General features: G+C 36.2%; 1 protein-coding gene across 2 annotated transcripts in view; it reads right to left on the bottom strand.

Moving 5' to 3' along the window:
- Positions 1–450: 450 nt before the first annotated feature.
- LOC102020436 (ovostatin homolog) overlaps positions 451–24,389 on the bottom strand; it is a 44,571-nt gene continuing 20,632 nt past the window's right edge. Inside the window, exons 16-36 of one of the 2 annotated variants that reach the window (XM_005378884.1) lie at positions 23,381–23,551; positions 22,674–22,812; positions 19,659–19,761; positions 18,844–19,072; positions 17,807–17,936; positions 15,999–16,117; positions 15,300–15,351; positions 14,468–14,551; positions 13,439–13,615; positions 12,524–12,605; positions 11,758–11,911; positions 9,370–9,444; positions 8,380–8,545; positions 7,342–7,550; positions 5,281–5,493; positions 4,712–4,836; positions 3,376–3,466; positions 2,948–3,016; positions 1,779–1,881; positions 993–1,061; positions 451–595 (exon numbers count right to left, since the gene is read on the bottom strand). In XM_005378884.1, coding sequence (XP_005378941.1) covers positions 1,009–1,061; positions 1,779–1,881; positions 2,948–3,016; positions 3,376–3,466; positions 4,712–4,836; positions 5,281–5,493; positions 7,342–7,550; positions 8,380–8,545; positions 9,370–9,444; positions 11,758–11,911; positions 12,524–12,605; positions 13,439–13,615; positions 14,468–14,551; positions 15,300–15,351; positions 15,999–16,117; positions 17,807–17,936; positions 18,844–19,072; positions 19,659–19,761; positions 22,674–22,812; positions 23,381–23,551 — 2,544 coding nt within the window. In that variant the 3' untranslated portion in view covers positions 451–595; positions 993–1,008. The remainder of the gene's footprint in view (positions 596–992; positions 1,062–1,778; positions 1,882–2,947; positions 3,017–3,375; positions 3,467–4,711; positions 4,837–5,280; positions 5,494–7,341; positions 7,551–8,379; positions 8,546–9,369; positions 9,445–11,757; positions 11,912–12,523; positions 12,606–13,438; positions 13,616–14,467; positions 14,552–15,299; positions 15,352–15,998; positions 16,118–17,806; positions 17,937–18,843; positions 19,073–19,658; positions 19,762–22,673; positions 22,813–23,380; positions 23,552–24,389) is intronic. The other variant, XM_005378885.1, reaches the window with a different exon arrangement.

The following is a 24,389-nucleotide window of genomic DNA, read 5'->3' as shown; positions in this document are numbered from 1 at the left end:
AATACAATAGTTATTGGGTACTATCTTCAATAATGTTATACAGTCAGAACAATAAAATAATTTTAAAATTAAAATTCCCTTTTTTCAACTGCCTGACCTCATATATGAACTCAATCAATCCATCAATTTATTTGTGACTATTTTTTGCTGTTTTCTTCTTTTTTGATCATCTTTCACTGAGAAGAGACTATTTTCTTGTGTTAGTGTGTTCATTTTTATTTCCTTGACCTTTCTGAGAGTCCATTTCAACTTTCATTTCTCTCTTTTCTTGGTCCTCCTTCTCTAGATATTGGAATATTCCTATTCTGTATGCCATAATGTCTAAAACTCAAACTCAGAATTGAGAACAATAAAGAAAATTATTCAAGCTTCTCACAAACAAAACTCTCAATGTTCTAGAATAAAAACTACGAATGAAGTATTAGAAGAAAAGAAAATTTCAAACTCAGATATCACATTATAGCCTTTAATGGGGTAAAAAAGAGACAAAATTTGACAAGAAGACATAAAAGATTATGGTTCATTCAAGATCTGTAGTGTCACGATTCTCCGGGTTGATACAGAAGAGGAGCTTGTTAAAGTAACAGATTTCCACCTAGGATTTAAAACACAGTTTAAACACAGAATAAATGTGTGTTTGTATATGTATATATAGTTGAATAGTTACAAACCATGTGCATATATACACATACATAGAAATACACATATACTATATTGAAGTGTATTAATATATATACACACATATTTGACTTGTCAATTCATAAAACAAAATTGAGAAGATTAATAAATATCATATATATAGTATAAGCCCTTTAAAACTGTTTTAAGGAATTAGTAAATTTTAATCATTATCAGAGTGCCAATGTGTTATTCACAGCTATGCAAACCATATGAAATTTCAGAGACTTCTTTTTGTTTCTCCATTGTTCTATTTTTATAATTTCCTTACCAGATAAATTCTCAGTGGTCTATGATGTAGTTAGTTTTCTTACCTGTTCCTTCTATGTCTCACTGGGAAACAGAGATATTGTCAATGTTGTAAGAATCAAAGGCATATTCATCTGGAAAATAAAGGAACACGCCAAATCCTTACTAAATCCCTTACTAAATCCCCAGCTGTCTGTACCCAGCTTGTGCAAGACAATATAATAAGCTCACTAGATCTAAGCTTTTCAATACTTTGCAAGGAAGTAAGCACTCCGTGGGTCATAAATCCATAAACATTCCATTAATATTTGCCCCTTGATAAAAACGCATTCAATTAATAAATGAAAGGGACAAAATTCAAATACATCTTGGCAAATTTCATATGAGACTCAATAAGAAACTGATAGTATCAACCTTCCACAGGAATGCTCTATGGTCTCTGCAATAGATTAGTAATTGTTTGGAATAGAATCTTTCCAAAGTTTCCTATAAAATTTCAGAATACCGTCCACTCCATTCTGAAGTCAAAATCCACTGAGCTAGCATGACATGGTCAGTCTTGACATGAGCAACTGTGACCACAACGAAAAAGACTTGGGGGCGTACTATGGCTTGTATGCCAAGTTAAAGGAGAGCCTTTTCACACTGTATATCCAAAACATCATAAGTATTGATAACTCTTAACTGGAAATTACCTCAAGCAGAAGCTGTACCACAGAGAAAAACAAGTCACTCATAGTAAAACTGTCTGTTTTCTAGTCTGAAGGTAGGTTGATTTTGGAAAATGTAGCAGCTCAAGCATGTTTTGTAGCTACTATATTCGTAGCCTTAGGCCACTGTCACTTGCCTACCTTTTGCATGGTAATTGTAGACCATGACTGGAGCTGGTTGAATGTTGGACACAAGGTTGCTTTGCTCAACAGAAAAGGTGAAACTGTTTGCTGTATCCAGAACCTGCAAAGACGCAAATTATAAATACATCATTGCAAGTCTGAAAGAGGAAAATGACTGAAAATTATTTGCAGAAGTTCATTATAAATCCAGTTAAAGTGATCTAGAGTGACCGTTATCATACATATGAGAAAAGTAAACTGACAAATTGTGTGAGATTTTAATTCCCATTTCCTATTGAAGTGCAAGGGATTTATGTAAAATTTTGTTTTTTTTTTTTTGTTTTTTTTTTTTTGTTTTTTCTCCGGTACTGGGAACTGAACTCACGACCTTGTGCTTGCCAGGCAGGCACTTTTGTTGCTGAGCTAAATCCCCAGCCCTTATGTAAAATTTTGGAGGAAGATTAATGTTTATGTGAGTAACACACAATCTTATGTGAATACACTTTGAAGTGGAATATAAAAAGTTAAATTCAAACATGGAGAGAGTACAGTGATAGTTACCAGGGGAGGAAAAATGTGGAAATTTTGGTCCAAAGTGCAAAGTCTTGATTATGTACAGTGAATGTGTTCTAAAGCTCTAATGTATAGTATGAGGTTGATAGTTGATAATAGTCTTTGCATACTTGAAACTTGTCAAGAATGTTGATCAAAAGTGTTTCTACCACATAAAATAGGTAATTATATCAAGAAGCAGAACATGCTAATTAACTTAATTAACCAATTTGGTATGTATATGCCTATCAAAAATCCACATTGTACACCTTAAAAATATTTAATTGCAATGAATTTTTAATAGATATGACAGCCTTCATTGATGTTCAAGTCAAGCTATAAAAGAATTATATAGCTACTGTGTAGACAAAATATGTTAGATAAGATGAGAAATGAAAATGTAAAGATGTATCTCAATTTCAGATTTGTCTTGTCAGGGAAGTAGAGCTTTTTATGTGAAATAAAATCAATAAGTGTTAGTGGGAAAGATGTTTTATGGCACAGAACACTTCTCATTTTTCATGTCCCATATTTTCATGATCTTCTCGTGTATAGCTATAAGAAACAGAAGCGTCTCACTACCCCTCAGAAGACAAAATAAATCCATGAAAGAAAGACAGTATTGCTGAACTCACATTTTCTAAGTAGAAAAGTACGTGGTTGTTCTTGACTTCTGTCTTCATTACACGGCCATTGTTTTCAAGCTTGAAAAAATTGGCAGGGATGGGTGGGGAGTAGATATTAAAACACATGAATGGACCTCGGCAGAATGAATCTCATGCTTTCTATTTTATCAGGTTCTGTTTAATGAGATTTTCCTTGTACTGTAATGTTTTCATAAGCACACAAAGAAACCAAGTAAAGAAACAGATTATGAACTTTGGGAAATAATAACTGTGTTTTGCTACAAATGAAGAACATCATCCCTCATGTCACATCACAGCAAAAATAAAACTGTGAACTTTGAGGCACATAGAAGTGAAGAATTCCATGGTTTTGTTTTATTTGATCTAAATGCACTATTCATTTCTCTGTACTCACAGGTTATGCTTCTATTGCCTACCTGCTCAATGGATGACATGACCGGGGTAAATCCTGAGAGCATCTTGACATCCACAAGGACCACACTGGGGTTATTGTGAGTCCCAGTATATCTGAAATGGAAAAAAGAAAAATCTGACTAGTTCATTCATCAATTTAGAAAATGACTTATGTCTTAGTGAGGCCAGAAGGTGTGGCCCAGAGCACAGGTGAAAATAGAAGTGGAGAAACCCAAGGAAAGCCAACCTCAAAAAACTGAGAAAATCACACTTGAGTGATGATGGATGAGGTGATACAAAGCAACACATGTTGGAGCACATAAGGAATTATCTGAGTGTAACATGTCCCAGATCCTGCTCTTAGGAACCTTATCTGAGATCGTAGAGTCAGAACTTACAACACACCTTGTTCATTTGTACATTGCATACACTCATGCTGGCCTTATATTTAGTCAACAAGGAGAGATCTTCCTTTCAAAGGCAGGAGAGATCTTCCTTTCAAAGGCAGTTGGTTGGGGAACACAAAGTGGCTGTGCCCCCAAGAAGTATTCTAGGTCTCCATCCTGCTTCTGCATAGCATCATTGGAAATGAAGTTAAGATTTCCACAATGTATTTAATTCAAAACTCTGCTATTCCAGAGATTTTATATTGGGAAATCTTAGGAAAAGTCTCCCACACTAATTTTACTCAGGATTACCTTACAAAACTTAGGCTAAAATCTTTTGGCCTCTGTAAATCTTATTTGAATTCATGAGGATTACTTTAAAAAGAGTGAAAAAAAATCCTGAAATTTTGCTCTTTATAAGTGTACAATAAACATGTGCTGACTGGGGATATAGCTCAGTGGCACAAGCGCCTGCTTGGCAAGCACAAGGTCCTGAGTTTGATTCCCGGTACCAAAAAACAAAACAAAACAAAAAGAACAACAACAACAAAAAATTTGCTGTCTTTCTACTCTAGGAATGGCTGAACTTTTACTGAGGAGGAAGTGGTGTGTCTCTGTTGTCCCAAAATGCCAGAACCTCTGTATGAAAAAATAAATGCACTGCCAGAATGTCACTGTAGCAAAAGTTTTCAAAGTATACATGCTGACAGTGTAAATTAATTTTGTTCATAACCCTCACTCTGATTTAGCTGAAGTTGTACAAAATATACAAGTTACATCTCTGTGTAATGTCTTCACAGAAACATATGAAGAGATAGTGTTGGATATATGTCACCATCATCATCATTATCATCCTAATCACCATCATTGTTGCAATTATTCCTATATTGTTTATCCATTCCTGTTAAAAATATTAATTTCTTGATATACTATGTCTCTAATTCTGGAGGTAATAACAGGCTTTGACACTTACTTGAGGGTCACTGTAAGGTCAAAATCAGGCTGTAACACATCTGAGGAGGTGTTCTTTACAATTTCCAAGGAAAGGGAAAAACCAGATGACTTTTTGGGCAGTGGAACATTAAACTTGAGGGTGGCCTAGAACAAATATGAAATAAGAGAGAACTCATTTTGTACTGTGAATTGAAAGATATATTATTTTACACAACATTTCTATTATTTATGTACTTTACAGATTTCGCATCAGGGAATCAGTCTAAACTGAATTTAGTTTTCATCAGACACAATATCTGTAACAACATTATTGAAGAAAGAGAGGATACTTGAAATAGAATTCTATTTATTCTAGAAATAGAAAGATAGATTACTTGAAAAATCTTGTACAATCCAGGTATATAGAAAGAGAGTACCTCCTCACAAAATAACTGACATTTTTTGTTATGGATTTGGAAACAAATGAGAGAAAGTGTAGAGATAAACATGGAATCATGCAAAAAGCCAAAATCTTGTTGCAGATATAATAACTGAACTGGATGCTTCACTGGCACACATTTTCCTCCTTTTGAGGAAGATTTCTGTTACCTGGATGAATACACAACCTTGTCCTTCCACATCAACTGTGTACTGCCCATCCGCTTTTGTCAGTTCTGAACGTTGGACCAATAAGCGGTTCTCCTTGTTAACCTGGAAAATCTCCATGGATTCTTCACTTAGAAACGTGACTGTGTTTCGGTCATTAGAGAAGGTTAATCTCATGTAGCTGGTTATGGCAAGAAGACAGACTGTGGTGTCCTGCTAAGAACAGTACAAGCTGCTGTAATACAATATCAGTCCTCATTTGACTACAACCTTTCAATAAATCTGTAGAAGTATTTCTGAAATAGGTAAACAGGACTCCTGAACAAAAAAACCCCACACATTTACTTGTCAAAATTGTTATCATGTAATTTTCTTCGAGGTATTTTTATTTTATTTTATGTTTCCTAATGATTTGATTATTTTATGTTTCCTAATGATTTGATAACATCTGCTCTTGAAAACAACACTGAAAATGACGGTGTTGTATAATTTGGTGACCTCACAGTAGCTCCTATGCTGCTCAACATCAAAGAAGAAAAGACAGAGGGCTGCTAGTTACTCTGCAGTTTGCAGCTGAGCTACCTCCTCCTTCCTCCCAACCTCTCTGCTTACCTCCAACTTTCCCTGTCTTCTTGGGGTCCTGTTCCATGTGCATTCTTTACCTTCCATGTTGCACAGAAAGCTGTTGAATCCACTACTCAAGAGCACCTGTCTTGTAGTCCCTTTCTGCCTAGTATTGTTTCCTGCCTTAACTCCATGCTGTATTCTTTGCTTTTGCTCTTGCTTCACCCTTCAGTCCCATTCACCAAAGTGGCTTTAGACCCTTAGATATTCTAGGATGTTATCTCCTGGAGACCCTGGCTTTGGACACTCCTCTGTGAAGTTATATAACTGGCAACTCTCTGACTAAGAATTTGCACTATATAAACCTGCAGGGGGTGGATGTGTCGTTGCATGCCTGTAATTCCAGCACTTGGAAGTTTGAGTCAGAAGAATCGCCCTGAGTTCAAGGTCAGCCTGAGCTAGAAAGAGAAACCCAATTTCAAACAAACAAACAAGCAAGCAGACGAAGTTGCATGGGAGCCCTGATAGATAATTTCTAAGAATGAAGGTGAAATTTCCACCAATACTCTCCTCTACCCCGACCCATTCCAGCTTTCAAAGTCTTGGGATCTAAAGTCCACTGGATCAGCTCTGCTGGGCAGACTCTCGAGGATATTTCATCAGAAGGGCTAACAGTCTGTGGGTCTAGAGCACTTGATGAGAATTTCAGAGGATGCTACCCTGGGAACAGTCTAAGCAATCCACTGTTCTGCTTCTTTCCCCTATCCTCAACATTTCTTCTGTCTTTTTTTATTCCCTTGGTTTCTACTTTGTTTTCCCTTTTCCTCACTCACTTTGGAATTAAAGTATATTTTCAACGTATATGTTGGATTTACTGACTAGAGTTTTTAATGGCTTTTTTTTTTTTAAGAAAGAATCAGAAGATCTTTGGAGATTCAGTCTATGGTTTTACTAAAAAACTAAGATTGTAAAAATGAGGAAAATGAGCATTTTCTTAGTAAAAATAAATCTGCATTTTTTGACTTTTGATATTCCCTGATAAAAAGAACTATTGGTTTATTGGTTAACTCATTTCTCCTGTTATTTCTTCTGCTCATGTTCCTTTTCCATTGCTTAGACCACAGGATTAGGAAGAAATCTTTCTTTTTGGTGGATGTGTATCCTGAGTATAGCATTGTCTGATATCTAAAGTCCAAGACTCTTCTGGCTATGCCAAAAATATATAGTACAATTACATTCCATGTTTGTTGTGTAAAGAAAGTTATAGACAAAAGGCCTCATTTTATTTATTTGTATATAGAGATTTCCGGAGAAATGACTGATATACAATAACTGTCCATCAATAATTGTTGACCAAATAAATAGGAAGAAAAAAATAAAATAGTCCTCATCCTGGAATGTGCACTTTGGTAATTATCTTTGCTAACTAAGCTCACTGTGGAGCAGAATCTTGTGCCTTAAGCACATTGTTATGTGCTTAGTCAGGCCCACAGCTGTCACCTGTGTGGAAGAGAAGCCTCCGTGGGAGTTCATCTTTTGGACCAGCCACTGCACAATCTTGCTCGCGTAGGTGAAGTCCTGAGTCCTCCGGGACAATACAGCCAACAGCACGTAACAAGTCTTCTCCATCTCACTAGGAGCCCAAGGACTTGAGGATGGGAAATTGTCTGCCTTGTCTTTCTGTTCCTTTTCCCAGTATATCACATTATCTGAGAAAAAGGAAGAACTTCACATTTTCACTATGAAAAAAATTTTATATGCCTTTGATAACAAGTCCTTATAAAGTTAGGCAATACAAATAGGTAATGGAAATTCCATTCTTGGTCTCTGCTTTGGGCTGAGTTACGTTCCCCTAAAATCCATTCCTGAAGCCTTCCCCTCCAGAACCTCAATGTGTATGTATTTGGAGATGGGATCTTTAAAAAGGCCGTAAAATTACAGCAAGTTTTCTAGGGTGAGGAGTCACCGAATCAATGGACCTTAGAAGAAGGGGAAATTTGTTCACACCAAAAAGCCCCCAGAAATTCACACACACACACACACACACACACACACACACACACACAGAAGAAAATCTATGTGAAGACAGAGGGAGAAGACATCCATCTACAAAAGAAAAAAACCATACTTCCTGACATCATGATCTTAGACTTCTACCTGAGAGAATTGTGAAGAAATAAGCTTTTGTTTAATTTAACCAGTTTGTGGCATTTTATAATTATAAACTGGCCAACAACTATAGTATCAACAAGCAACTCCTTAAGATAAAAAGCAGTTGCATAAGTAATTATTACTTCCTATAGCATGGAACTATGCTTGGTCTCTTTTACATCATTCATTTGAGATGGAACTATCAGAAAAGAAAAATAGTGAAATCTAAAATATATAATATTCTTTGAAGATAAGGGGACACTGATAAATAACAGCAAAGAAATAGAAATGTATAGGTGAAGAGGAGTTGAACATGATAGCTGAGAAAATTTCATCTCTTTGTTTCAAGTTTGTCTCCAACAAGCTGAAATGAAGGATCCAGCATACTTATTTTTGTGGCAGATTGATCCAAGATCTGAAGCAAGGTTTCCACTTGCTCTTCCTTTCCAGCTAATGCAAAAGTGTAGGCGAGGATTGCATGAGTGTAGCTGCTAGTAACACCCCTTTCTAAGGCATCTTCCAGGCAAAAGAGCCCATTTCTTAAAGCAGGAAACTAGGGAGAAGAAAAATATATTTTAAAATGGCACCTGAACATTTTACATACTATCTGAATATTCAAGCTGATCATTATTTCTAATGTATAGAATACATCCCTGAAGTACATGTTAAAGCAAATTTATTCATAACACTCATATGTAGTACACCTGAAAATATCATTAAAATGAATTTGTAATGTCATGATTAGTATGTAAGAAACAAAATTTTGTTGTAAGAAAATGACAGTTTTTCTATCCTTTCAATAACATTTTAGTAATGTGTCATCTATGTGAGAAACCAGAGAAATTTATTCTTATGAGCTAAACTATTTTACTTTGATGCCTTAGATAGATGTTTACATTTCTGTTGATGATTCTCAAGGTATGCCAGTGATCCTGAACATTACTAACTCTTAATTTAGGAATAGGTTTTGAAATCAGGTAAGCTGAACTGTTGATAGGGAGGTAGCCAGTCTAAATCCCATTTAGATTGGAAATGTTTTCACACTGGTTATATAGACAGAAATAGAATTTGAAGTTATAAATTTACTTAGAACAGAGTTTCTCCATCTAAATGTCTTGCCTGCACTTTATGTAAATACCTAAAATTATGTGAAAAGCTTGAGTGTGTGTGTTAAATATATTCTCCCTAAGGAAAACCCTGACAGTGTTTATCAAAGGAGCGTATGAATGAAAGTTTAAACAGAATCAATGTAAAGGTGGTAATGAATGAAATGTCCTCTCGATGCATTATCCAGTCTAAGAATATCAAATCACTCACAATGAGGTCTACTTAATGTGCATTTAGTGACTGAAGCCAAATGATGATTGCAAACCGTACAGTGGAGTTGAGCCCAGCTTCAAGGAGCATCACAATGACGGACGCAGTGAGTCCAATATCCTCTTCCTCTCCACCCTACGAACAAAGGAACAGGGGGTCATATGGGATGTAGGCACCAATGAAAGGCCGTTCTTCTGAAAGGAAGGGGGGTAGGAAAGAAATAATGGATCAAGGACTCTTGTTCATAAAAAACAGTCAACATGGATTAGGTTTTTCTTTTTTGAGGTGCTAGAGATGGAACTCAGGCATTCACAAAAGTTAGTCAAGTATCTTACCACTGTGGCACACCTGGGCCCCAAACATGTGTTATTTTAAAATTAGATAATCAATAGTAATGCTACTTGAGCAAGAATCCATTACAATCCAATGTACTCATAAGGCAAAAAAATTTAAATATATTTAATGGCATATTAACATTTATGTGGTTGGAATTATGTATGCATTCCTAGTAATTTCTACAACTTGAGCTGTATTTGATATTAATGTGTAAAAAGGAAAGAATTTTTAAAATTGAAACAAAATTTTTTAAAATTGAAAAAAATCCCTGTCAAAGTACTCTGGGAAGTTGCAGTAGTCAGTTAAGAAAGATTATTACAATACAAACTTAGAAAAGTCCACACATAATGGGGTTTGAACTGTACATAAATATCCCTTGAGAAACTTAAGCATTACATAAGGCAGGACTCACACAAAAGAATGTGATTTAAAAACTCAACAAGACAGGGAGATGATGGCAGTGATTCTGATACAAATAACATTGAGAGTGGCAACTGGGACCCACTGATCCAGTACAAACAGCTCATTTCTCCTATTTAAGCAAAACATGATGCTTTGTTTTCCTAGAAAAGGAATATTTCTGAGAAATTAAGATTTCAAGATGCAAATGGCAACAAATGGTGGACATGAAAATAAGATATGGTGATCTGTGTAGCACATTTCAAATATAGCGAGTGAGGTCACCATTCCTATGGAGTGTTTTTACTTTTCTCTTGCCTCTTTCTCCTAACTGAAAATACCCATCCACATACATCCTCACACATGTTTAATTACAGTTATCCATAGATACTCAGGGAGGGTAGGCTCCAGGACCACCTGGGGATAACAAACTCCATGGGTGCTATAATCTCATGTCATTTAAATTATCTCTAGAATCTTTATAACACCTCATTACAGTGTTATGTAAATAGTTCTTATACTGTTTTGTTTCACAAATATTGAGAAAGGGAGAATTTTGTACATGCTCAGCAGAGATGGTGCCCCTCAGGGCCTTCAAGTATTTTCAGTCCGAGGTCAGTTGACATCATGCCTGTGGTATCCATGGGTACAGATGGCTAATTATGCAGTGCAGAGAAAGGATTTGGTAAGATCAGGCAAAGGAAAGCATCAACAAGAAAGATGAACAGAAGACGTTGTAGAGAAGAACATGAAAAATTCTGATTTTTCTTCATACTGTTATCAGGATGAAGAAGAAGTTTAAATAATTTAAAGATATCCACTCCTTCCCAACAATGTGATAGGAAAATTAAATACCATAGATTTGCTGTTCATGTGTACTTTGAAGTGCATTAAATGGATAGTTTACAATCCAAGAGTAGGAAGGGTGATTATGAAGAACACAGAACAGAAGTCCAGGTTATTTCAGGGGATATCAGGGAAGGCTAAGGTGTCACAAGAAGGATTTTGAGCATTTGCAGCTTTTGGAATGCCCCTAACAAAGTTAGGGGAATAAAAGAGATAGAAGAGACATGAAGGTGGACAGCAACGTTTAATCTTCAAAGAAAGGTGGTGAGAAGGAAGAAAATGTTTAGTAATTTACACAAATATGGCCAAGAAAAGCTTAGGGGTAGATCCTGCCAAAAACATGTTTCACTTCATGTGCACTGTGGCCCAGAGCAGGCCAGTGTGCTTTTCTGAGAGTGGCACTGGAAGATCTTGCTTCTCTGAACAAAGTAAACTATCAGATAGTCTCCCTGAAACTTTCTTGCCAACAATGACTAGGAATTAATTTACATTCCTCATGCACTAGACTTTCTCCCTTACTTTAGTATTGTCTGGTTCTAAATTTATGGATGCACTTTCTCTAGGTATTCTCTTCTCTCCTATTTTCCACTTTGCTTACTACAGAGGATGGACTTGGTGTAAGGATTAGAGACTGAATAAGAGAGACAAAAGGCTTATGAGCCCTTATAGCCAGCCTATGGTTAAATATGCATACAGCGGGAATGCTACCATCAACCAGGACACCACAGGCTCATGACTACAGCAGACTCAGAGGGCATAAGATTCACATGAAAAAAAAATGTTCATGTTCCAGCTATGGTTGGCAAGAGCTAAGGGAAGGGAGGCAAATGCAGGAGTAGAAAAAGCCTCATTCTGTTAGTTACTCACCTCCCATTCATTGTTGGAAATATCATTACTTTCAAAGCAGCCATTTTCTTTCTGTTTGCTTGAAAGCCAGATTAAGGTCTGTTTTTGAACAGTTTTGTCAATGAATATATACTCCTTCATTCTCTCAAATGTCTCGTAAGTACGTGTGCTAAACCTGTAGTGCAGGTCATCAAAGCATAAGTGAGATAAAATGGAAATGATGATGTCAGCTACTTGTCAGTTTCCTCCCTATTGTTATTTTTGTGTAATGGATTCATTGAACTTCTCCAATGCTGTTTCTAACAAATCTTGAACAATAGTGGCTCTTTGGGGTCAGTGAAAAATTTGGAAGTTCTCTATGGAAATTAGAGTACCTAATTTGCAGGCTGTTTAGATTCAGATGTCTTGTTCTATAGTCCCTAAATTATGCATACGTGGAGAGTAACCTGTTATAATCAGATACTTTGGGGTCTTCTAGTTTAATTTTCCTGAACCAGCAGAGTTCTGTGAGAAGCAAATAGGAAGGTGTGCATTTTCCATGAAGTTAACCAACTACAGATATAAGCAGCTGCCATGAGATGCTCAGACAAGCAACTGCACAGGACTCCAGGTAGACTGTTGCAAAATTAGAATAATCAAATCTTCTGGTTTTATCTGATTCTTCTCTGGAAATTCACTTTGAAGCCACTTTTCTGGAAAACTTCCACTGAATTGAACCCCCACACCTTCTTGCAAGCCCTCCTCAGATGGTTTCTGTGTTATTGAAAATAAAATTATAAGCTCTCACCATATGTTTCCTTCTTTATTCCTCTGCCAAAACATACTATATGAACCATCAAAGTTTTTGAAAGACAACTGCTTTTGATAACCTGAAATACAACACAGTAGGAAATTACTTTTTAATCTAAGAAAGAAAAACAAAAAACAATGTCGGACAAACTCTGAGTTTTGCTGTTAGACATAAGAAAATTCCTAGGGTAATACTTTCAAGTATAATCTCTGAAATTTATATCAATATAAGTTCTCTACATCTAATGAAGAAAAACTAACTCCACTTTATAAGATATGGATGACAAATAACATACAAATATGCCTAGCTTACAAACTGGCTTATTGGTACTTATTAATTAATACTTCTGTTTAACATCTTTTTACTTCATCCAGTTTTAACTTTCTGAAAAGAAGAACTCTAGAAATTTCCTCTGGACTTTTCTTTGATATCACATTTTACAGTCCAAATACCCTCTTTCTACATTTTTTGGTACCGGGAATTGAACTCAGGACCTTGCACTTGCCAGGCAGGCACTTGTGCCACTGAGCTATATCCCCAGCACCTCTTTCTACATTTAGCTCAGATCACTTCATTGCAAGAGAATACAAATAAGTGAATATACCTGGAAGTCAATAAATGAATTATTATAACAACTATTAATAATAACAACAACCAATGTAGTGTGTTAAAATATTAGGCATTAAAAATCACTAAGTTCGTAATTTGAAATGTTACAATTCTAAATTATGAAGTTAAAGGGCCATACAAATTTTGACATATAAAATGAAACAGCTAAGACTGAATAGTACATAAGTTTAGGTCCAGTTTTGCTTTAGCAGACTACTACAATAATAACAGCTTTATGATATCTTAATAATAGGAAATGTGTATTTCAGCTATTATAGGCAGAAATTACTTAAGTCATCTCACCGTTAGATAAGAGAAACACTGCCTTAGATTTAACTTCCTCTGTCAGTTGCTTTGTAGCTCTCAGGTAGTCGAGGACATAGGTATTGGCAGCTAGAAGGGCAATATTCTGTTCTTCCCATCCATAAGGCATTTGGAGAAGACTCTCCAGATTCTGCATTGCAACTCCTAGAATATCCCCTAAAGTAGGAGAAGCAGAGAGTCATATTGTTATAGTTGTCATCTCTACATTAATAACCGTATGGTAAAGAAGAATGGTGTAAGTAAGAAGTGTTCTGAATTGAGTCTAAAAGGTGGAATTTGTCATAGCTAAATCTTGGAAACAACTCAAATGCCCACCGACAGAGGAATGGGTAAAAATGTATGGTATTTGGCAGTCAAGCCCAACAAAGTTATGTGATATTAAAATTGCTAATGTTTTATATGTGAAAACAAAGTTGGAAAAGTTTTATAAAGTATTGTAAAGGGAGAGAGCCATGAGTGATAAACTAAAGGGGTTTCTGGTATGAAAAAATATTTCCGAAAATCTCATTACCAGACAAAACAGGAAGCTAGGAAAATACATTTGTTTGCTTGTTTGCTTGCTCTCTTTCTTGTTTGGTGTTTGAGAAGCTGACCCTGTGAAATATAAATTGCAATCCATCCCTCTCTGAAAGGTGTTAGTGACAGAATGTGTTAATGATGTTTGTCTTTTAGAAAGTATCTCCCCCTTTAGAGGAAAATCACAATACCGTTAACATGCATAGCTTATTCTGATTCCTGAAAAATGAGTCTAATATTCAGATTAAGGATTATAATACAACCTTTTGTTTTCTGAATACCAGTTCTCTACCAGGACTAGTGTTTCATAAGGACATAGATTTGGAGATGGATCCTTTAGATTCTGTACGGAAACAGGTATCTCCTGGTCTGAACAGTAATTTTCTCCAATTGATATCTAAGAAAATATCTTCATTTGTTCATTTAGAAACTTTTGAGACCACCTCAGCCAAGGCTTTTATATCAATATGGAATGAAATTTAATCAATTTACCTATGACAATTAAAAAGGCTCTGGCAGATCCTTCTACTATATCATTTGGCAAGTCCAACACTATCTCCTTGGAGGCCTTGGTACCTGAAAAGAAAAACTACCATTAAAAAAAAAGACTTCCTTTTATAAAAAATAGCAGTAGATTTTAGGAACAAATATTTAATATGTTTCCAGTATTTTATTTTTTTATATAAATTATTTGTTATACAAAATAAGTTTGAGGACTTAATCAAGCTTAGAATAGCAACATATTAAGAAAATGGTGCATGTGTCTGGGTCTCCATCCTCCACTAATTTAGAGTCTAAAATATTTATATGTGGAAAAATATAAAAAGTTAAAAACTACTGACCATAATATACAAAACACACACACACAAAAAGTACAGCTTACAGAGTCTGATTGTTAAAATGGGATCACAATGAACTAGATGAAAGAGTACATTCCATAGACACAAAGCGGTCAATTGAGGGTCAGTAATATATCTATGGATTATTTAATCCTAAAAGTACCAAAGCAAAGATTATATTATATAGTATTACAACACACTCCTGATTTTCCATTGACCAACATTGTGTGATGACTCTATACTAAGAGGAGTGAAGAATATACAAGAGGAGAAAAGTAGATTGATGCAGAAAAGTGCCAAAGCTTTTAAAAATATTTCTTAGGCATATTTTTTTATTGGCTAAAATTATACAATGAAGATCATACATGAGACAATGTAATCTAAGAGAAATTTAGAATGAATGAAAAAGGCAAGTGGACTAATGTATAGGGAGAGGAAAGAAACTAACCTGGTTGATAAAATTTCTTTGAGACTAATCCTCTTACCTTTCGTACAAATAAGAAAACTCTGGGTCATTTCTTTCTCAATCCCTTCAGGCTGTCAAAAAGTAAGCAAATAAACAAAGAGTAAACATTGAAACAAAGGCTCTGCTTCAGCTTTCCATGTGAAGCAATCATCAGCTCCCTTCGGGACGACCGGCCGGCCAAGTTTATCACTGGCCCCTCTGTTTGTATCTAGACGTCACTGCACACTACCAACACCCTTAGGTTGGACACTGTGTGATGCTCTCAATGTCTCCGCATCTCTCTAACATCTTCAGAGGACTAAGGAAGTGTCCTGTAGAGACATGCCAACAGGTCAGGCAAGGATGCTCCCTGCCAAGCACTGAGCCCTGCTGAGGATGACGGCAGCTCACTAGGAGAAAAGGATAAGTCAATTTGCCTTTGCATTTGAGGATTACTAGGAAACAAAAGGGCAGAGGAAGAGATATCCAGGAAGCACCAAGCATCCCCAGTGGAAAAATTTCATCAAGCCTGTGTTGAGTAAGTTTTACTCTCTAGTGTGAGGTCCTAAAGGCAGGGTGAAATTAATGCTGTTTGAATTCCATTTAAAAGGGCACACTTCATGTCAAAATAAGCTTGAGAAATTAATAAAGTCTTTTCCACAATGTGTTTCCAAATTTAACCTCCTGGGTGCTGCCTGTTTCACATCAGGAGAAGCAAGAGGGTTTTGCGTGTACACACCTCTACCAATATGCTCTTGACCACGACGTCTTTCCAGTTCACATTTTCCTCTTCAGTTGCTTTATTTCGGCAGGAGCTGCTTTGTCTGGACTGTGCAACTACAGTGATATCTACTTTACCTGGAAAGTATTTCCAAATGCAAGTTAAAGTGACTATTGGCCTTTGCATAATGGGAAATGATTTCAAAAGTCTGTGAATCTTACTTTGAATTGGGTGAACCAAATTCTATGAAAACATTAATGCTTTAGACCAAATTATTTGTTTTACCTCCTGCATGGAGATAATTTAGGATGTTTTATTTCATCCATTTTAAGATGCCTCCTATTAAGAAATCATTTATTTTTATTAATTATCTATTTTTATTATATTTATTTAATTAAAACAAGAAATTTTAAGAAAAATGACATCTTACAAAGCCATCTGAGCCAATTATTTAATATTGTTTATAAAGATAACATATAATTTCATAAACATATAACATCAGCTAACTGGGACTCCTAGCATTTCCCAGGATCTAACAAACACAAATAGTATAATATGATACAGCAGAAAAGAACTGGGTTGACGTTAAGGACTAGAAAAAAAATCCATTGTGGTTTTTTTAACTTCCTGTGATACCACATTATGTAAATAAAACTAATCTTCATTTTCCTTATTTATAAAAATTAGAGGATTAGAAAAATACTTGTGAGGCTTAATATTACCTATGTGCCTATGCACGTAACCAGTTATACTGTTGGTTTCCTCAGACAGAGTGTTTTGCTCATTATTTCTTGGTTTCAGAAAGCCTTTGATACTCTACTCTTACAACTACAACCTCCAAATGCAAAAGGGAGCAAATTTTACAGTACTCTGTTTCAACATTGGGTGATATTTTTGAAGATACTGCATAGGAAAAAGATAAGGCAGTTTAAATCTAATAGGAAAAATAATTTGGAGGCAGATCTAAATCACAAGTGAATTAAAATGATCATATATATATAGTTACTAAAACATTACAGTGTATATGGAACAGAAATAAATTTTAATGATTCAATTTTCAAAATTACTCATACTGAGTATCATGCATATCACAGTTAGCATTCTTTGTTTAACTTTTTCCTTCCACTATATCTTCAGTAAGATTCTTCTAAAAGTCTGTTCTGTTCTGTTTTCTGTTTTATTTTCACTTTTGCAGACAGGTCTCATTATCTACTCCAGACTGGTCTCAAAATTTGCAATATATCTACAACAGTTTCCCAGTACCTGGGACTGCAGGTGTGTCCCGCCACACACGAATTAAATCTATTTTTCTGTGTTGCAGATACTACACACAGAAAGGCAATATTCTTCTAGGACTTTGATCTAAGTGTTCTGCGTTTTTCATGCTCCTTAATACAGTGAGGAAATTTCTAGTTTCAGAAAATCCCATAATTGATGATCGTGATTGAGAAGCAAGTTTTGCTTAAGTGGAATTTTTGTATAAATTGTGGGTGAAGAAATAAGTGTGCAAAGAGTTAAGGCAATATTAAGGAAAATACAGCCTTCATTTAGGGTATGATGTGTGACATTTTAGGGTATGCAAACTAGCATTTTTATTGCATTGTAGTCATACTATGCTAATTTTGCAAATGACTGATGATTCTGCTCTTCACAACATTAGCACCCATAAATTAGATTAGAGAAGCAAGTGTTTTAAATAAAGAAAATTCAAAAACAACTAAAAATGTGAGGAATAGATTTAGGTTTGTTTAGCAAATTTATGGATAATAGAGGGTTAAAAAAGACATTTTTCCATGAGGAATTTGCGTGGACACATAGCCTCTTACCCAGGTTTTGAGGTATAAGAGTCCAGACATATGTTTTCTTCTCTCCAGCCTGGATAATCTCATTCTTATTGCTCTTCAGGGTGTTAATACTGGCTTCATAATCCTGAGATGTTTCCAACTGAACAGATATCTATAAAAAGAGTCATGGTAAGGAGGGCAGCCCTGTAAATACTTTTATATTACTGTTGTCATCTTCAGGAAATTATACCTTACCTATTTTGTTCTAAATAGTTTGAAATAGTTGTTCTATCTAGTTTGAAAAATTAACTAGGAACTCCATTTTTCCTTCTAGGTGTCTTGCTGAAAGAGTTAAACACATCACATCACAGCAATACATATATAGTGATGTGTAGAGCAGTACAATTCAGAATAGGCAAATCTTGGAAATGGTCCATATGTACATCGACAGATGATTGGATAAAGAAAATACAGTATTTACACTCCATGAAGGATGAATTTGACTTGTTTACAGGAAAATAAATCCACCTTGAGACCACAATGTTAAGAGAAATAAAACACACACAAGCTTAAATACTGTATAGTTTCTCTTACATGTGACATACAAAATATAAATAAAGAGGAAAACAAAATATAGGTGATAGAAAGTAGGAGATAGATTTTGTTCACTGAGAAAGAGGCTCAAGAAATGGAAGGCGGGGAGAGGGTGGAGACATGGAGAGGATAAAAAGGATTTAAGATTTGCTATGTATGTATACCAGCTTTGCACAAGGAATGAGTGCATTATGTAATGCAAACATGTACTAATAAAAAATAAAAGCTGAAGAAAAAGATACTCAGTTACTCTTTGCACAAGAAGCCACATATGGTGGAATGTCCCTCATCATGAAATGTCATTCTCAAAGCAATACTCAAATCAGCGCTGCGAATTAATGCAACCGCTTTTGTTTGGGGAATGTGAAATTGGGGCCATCTCTTTATAATATCATTCTAAGACTAGAGCAAATATTCAAGGAAAATATTAAGAAATCTTTTAGCTTTGTCAGACTTTTGTCTCCAAAGCAGAGGGAGTAACTTACCTCCGCACACGTGTTCAGGTAACTGAAGACACTGACAATCAAATCACATTGTTCGTTTCGAACAACTGAGACCGGTGAAGCAATTTCCACAAAGAAAGCCTGGGAGACTCGCAGAGAGACTGTGGAAGAGATGCCAAATCCAGCCTGGCCGTTCACACAGAAGGCACTTGCCTCCCATTCAGTCAGAGAGTCGGGGGTGACGAATGAAAGATTCGCTGAACCTGAGGAACTGCAAAGAGAGATTGCTGATAAAACGCATTCTTTATCTAAATGATGAACCTGAATGTAGTGCTGAGCAAGAAAAATCTACCCACTGAAGTTTAAAAATGAGTTACAGTGTTTGGATAGGGCACGAGATAAAAATCTTGAGAGCTGAATTTCTATAAAATTTAACCTTAAAAACCAGGCATGGTGGCACACATCTGTACAGCACTTGGGAGGCTGAGGCAGGAGGATCATTGCAAATTCTGGGCCAGCCTGGCCTAAAAAGTGAGCTCAAGGCCAGCCTGAACTGCATAGCGAGACCCTGTCTCAAAAAGAAAAAAATTTAACCTTAGAAAAGTCACATTTCCTTAAATGTTATTTTTTTTTAAGTTGGGGCAGTTTACATTGGCCAGTGTGAAATTTATTGGCAACAAAATTCTGGTTAAAAAAAGTAAGAAAAAGAACAATTAGAGAAAAACTAAAATAGGATCAGTATGTTTAACCAAGTGTGATTGTATGTTTCACAAATATGCCAAGGAATAGAAGTTAATAAATAAAAGACAAAATAGAAATAAAGACATATATGGAAGGAAGCTGCTAAAATAACTCACTCAACACTGAAGAGGTCCCATATCCACGTCTCAGGGAAGTTTGTTCTGACGGTTTCTATTATAGCCTGTTGTACATGGCTGGCACTCTCTCGCAACTCAAAATCTGTAAGAAAAAGAAGCTTTATTGATGGGGAATAAAAATCTGTATCTTAATGATGTGCCTTAAGTGAAGTGTTTTGCAACACATGACTAGCTTGCATTAGCGTGAAAGCAAAATGGGAATTTACTCCTGGGGTTCAAATGCTGGTAAATGTAAATCTCAACCTGGGTGTCAATATTGTGTAGCTCAAATATCTACTGTTACAAAAAGGAGCAAAGGATGAACCAAATGACAAATAATCAGCTTGTGCTTTCTCTCCACAGTTAGCCTACTCGTTGAAGTTTCTCAGCCAGTATATGGACATCTGCAAATTCTGCTGGCTAGCATCGCTTTTGCTAATGATTTCAATGACATTCGTATTTTGAATTTTCAAGAAGACTGTTTCACATCCATGGTCTTTAGGCTGCATTGGACCCACTGTATCACTGTGCCCTTTTCTAAATCACTATCCTCAAGTTGCATAACACCACCACATCCTTCCAGTTTTCTTTTCTCTTTTGAAGGATGTAAACTCTTGGGCTTGGTCTAAGAGCTGTTTTAAATCCTTCTCTTACTGTACACCATCTCTCACTGAAGCCCCCTGCCAGCTTCAATAGTTATCCTAGTGCCTCCTCAGCCATTCTTCTACCTGGACCCTTCTCAGATCCTAGACTTACCTGTGCGTCTTTGCAAGCATTTCTTGTGGCTACTTTACAGAGATTACAAATGCAACTCCTCCCAAAGTGAACTCATTCTGTGTTCTCCCTCCTTCTCCTAGCATCTCTGTCCTCCAGGAAGGGTATCAAAATCTCATCACTTCCCCAAGTCAGAACCTCAAGCATTGTCTGACTCCATCTTGTCCTGTGTGTCCCTAACTCATGAAGCTGCAAATACCATCTATTACTTCTTGAAAACAGTCATATATCTATCCACATTTCTCTACTTCTGCCTTTTTATTGTTGTCCAAAGCTCACTGTTGCTTAGCTGAATTCCTGACATGTGTCATTTCAAACATTCTCCCGCAGCCTAGATCCCAAAGCCCTTTTCACAGAGCAGTTAATGTTTAAAAATGCATACTAGATTGCCTGCTTACAGATGATCAATAGTATATTATTATAATAGGACAATTCCAAACTCTGTAAATGCCATGTAAGGCTCTCCTGATCTGTCTGTTTATGTCTCTTGCTTTAGGTGTCTTTACTCTTACCTTAAACTACATCTCCTGCCATTCAGAAGGGCTTGTGATTTCTTACCTCATCTTTCATAGCTCCACCTTCTTTCTTTGGAATGACTTTCTTTTTTGTGATACCTTTTGTCTCAATTCTAGTGCTACTTCCTCCAGGAGTACAAAATAGGCCTTTGAAATTAAGTCTGTTCTATTTAATATGTACATTTAAAAAATGTAATACATGTCTACGTCAATCTCCTCCTCACTGAGACAAAATACTGGACATCCACAACTTAAAGGAGGAGAAGTTTATTTTGCCCAAGACTTGTAGTCCACAGCTGCCTGGCTCCAAGGCAGAAAGGTACTGTGGAAGGGCCTGGGTGGAGGTGAGCGGCTCATGTATGGCAGCCAGGAGGCAGAGTGTGAAGGAGGAATGAAAGAGGGAGGTACACCCCACCAGGCCAACCTCTCAGGCGCTATCTCTTCTGGCGAGGCCCCCTTCTTAATAGCATATTTAATTATAACACAAGTGTGATTTAATTACTCTTCAAAATCCCCACCTCTGAATTTATGAGGCTATGAGGGGGGTCCACACATAAACCTAACAATGTGCTAGTCCTCTGTTTGGGGATTTATCTTGTCAGTGTACTTACATCATGCACATCAGTTCCCATTCTCAATAAATATTTGATGAGTAAATAAATAAATGAATGATTGAAGAAAGAAGAGAATAAAATGAAGGATGCTGGGTTTCAGTAAATATTATCCAGACATATAAGAACAGTTTAGGACTGAGAATATAGCTCAGCAGCACAGCACCTTCCTGGCAAGCTCGAGGTCCTGAGTTCAATTCTCGGTACCCTCCTCCAAAATAAATAAATAAATAAATAAATAAATAAATAAATAAATAAAATAAAGTTTAAATGTTTCTGATAAAGCTTACTAAATATGGTCTAATCTAGTAGTGAAGGTCAGGGGCCCTAATCAATTGACCAGAACTGCAAAGTGGCTTGAACTTTTGGACTTTATGGGGGTCTCTTGAATATTCACTGACTCCATCCTTTCAAAAAATTGTCAGGCCCTTATGTTCCTCCAGTGGAATTTCTGACACCCATCTCCAGGATGAAGCCCACTTCAGTCACAGAGCTAGTCCCAGTGAGAGGCCAGAGGAACTGAAGCAATGCTGCTTGAGTACTTTCAGAGGCATTTAGAATACAGCTTTCCTTTGAGGTCTGTTATGATGACCTGGCTCCATCTGGCTTCCCTGACTGTATTTCTATGTACAAAATCTGTGTGCCTACATTTTTCTTTCTAGCAGTACGGTCAACCTTGAACTTTCAGTTCTTCTGCCTGAAAATGGACTAGCATTGGGATTCCTTTCTCTGATAGCAGTTGTTTTACTATCAGGGTGTCAAAATGCCCTCTGCCTTTGACTCTCTGTATTTTGGTCGCTACGTAGTAAGGAAGTAAAGGACTCTTCCACCACAGTCACAGTAATTCTCCTCCTGCATCCCTACACATTTCATGTTGCTACACACATACTTTTGATACTGTTTTACTGATAAATTTCCTGGCATAGTTGAAGCTAATTATTCTTTATACTCAAAACCATTTCTAGCCTATCTTATTCTGCTTTATTGACCTATAGGATGTTCAGGTGTAACCAAAAACATGTCAAGACTCCAATTTTTTATGGTTTCATCCAAATAGCCCCAATTCTAAGAACCCACTTGACTATGCCCTCAGCCCCAAACCCTGCATTGCTCACTTGCCACTGCAGGTGCGGCATATTGCACATATCTCTCTTCTCCGAGATACAATGGCCTGAGGTACGGCTGACTTCCGTCCATCGTACATAGCTCTGGTTTTCGGTAGTGGAGATTAGTAAAGACTTTCAGACCCATGTGCTTTGAAAGAAACAAAGAAAAAGTTGGGCATTCCTTTCATGCAAGGACTGTCAGAGCCCTATCATTTTGTAATAATAAAGAAAGCATACATCTACATATTTGCTGTGCTAACAAGCCTCTAGTATCATAGAAACAAAGTCAGCTCTGTTTGATTTAAAGCCCTAATTTAAGATAAAAATGATAGTCAGTGTTACCATGTGCTACTATTTTACTAAGTACTTTGCATAATTTTATATTCAGTTTTAAGGGAAAATGAAATTTGCACTTTTTTTGGCTTTTTCATTTGACTGTTCCTGTGTCAAATGAATAACTTGCAGAATAATTTCAATAATTCTAACTTGAAGTTTATAACTTTAATCACACAATTTATTTTCAATAGAAAAGAGAAAAATCAAGAAAAGTTAATATTTCTCTTTCATAAGAAAATTTTTGGTACTTTATTATCAAATTATAGAAGTTGAATCTCAACATATCAGAAGAAAACTGCAATTAATGAAAATATATATGTATTAGTAATACTAAAATTAAAATTGATGTGTAATATTTAAAATATCTTCAGTGATCTTACCATGAGAATCTCATAGGTGTCCCCATCTTCCAAGCTGGGTACAGGCATGTAATACAAACCATTGTAAAACATGTTCTTCTGGGGAATACAAGGCTCTGCCCTGCCATCATCAAGGTTGAGACCATTGTAGAAATAACCATATAGTTCTGTATATGGAAGCATGTTGTACACCTAGGAGAGAAAGAACAGAGATTTTAAACACTTTAAAAAAACTTATGGGATTAGAAAAATTTTGGCCACAATGGTTTATTCTTTTTCTTTTCTATAAGACAGTGAAAATCATACTGTAATTCAATAATTTTATTCAACTTCTTCAAAAGAGAAAAGTAATTTTACTTTAGGCAGTTGTTATGGATTGTGTTTAGATATCCCCTGAGGACCTCATGTGGTCATAGGTGGGACTTTTCAGAGGTGGCTGAATCTAGAGTGTAAAATGCTGGAATTAAGGGTGTAATGCTGGGACTGATTCATGGTGCATGCTAGGATTAGGGGTACCCCACCCTGGGTGTGAATGCTACTGCCCTAAGTGTGGGTAGCCTCAATAGGACAGAAAGAACAGGAAAAAAAAGCTGCTGTTGCTGCGTTTCACTTGCTGCTTAGCTACTTCTCATTTTGATACCTTGCTACTATCTGCCTTCTGCCTGCCATGAACTGTTTCTCCTCTGCCGTGCCACTCTGCCTTGGAGCCAGCCACCTATGAAGAGAAACCTCTACAAACTGTAGGCTAAATAACACTTTCCTCCTTTAACTTTGAGTGTTAGATATATAGTCTCAGCAATGAGAAAAATAACATATAACAGTCAATGCCATGTTCATTAATTTTTTTCAAGAATAGTTCAGGATTTGGGAGAGCATGTAAAACAGATACGGCTTAGGTTTATTGATGAATCCAAAGATAATTCATAGATAATTGATTGGAATTATAATGCTAGGACTCCCAGCTCTGGAGGAAAATGTTAGCCTTCTGATTTAAAATCTTTTTACATAGGGGCTGGGGATTTAGCTCAGC

This window comes from Chinchilla lanigera, unplaced genomic scaffold (genome assembly GCF_000276665.1).
Source record: "Chinchilla lanigera isolate Chin_1 unplaced genomic scaffold, ChiLan1.0 scaffold00012, whole genome shotgun sequence".
NCBI lineage: Eukaryota > Metazoa > Chordata > Mammalia > Rodentia > Chinchillidae > Chinchilla > Chinchilla lanigera.
Note: the sequence above shows the minus strand (reverse complement) of the source record. Positions and strands in the feature narration are given on the sequence as shown.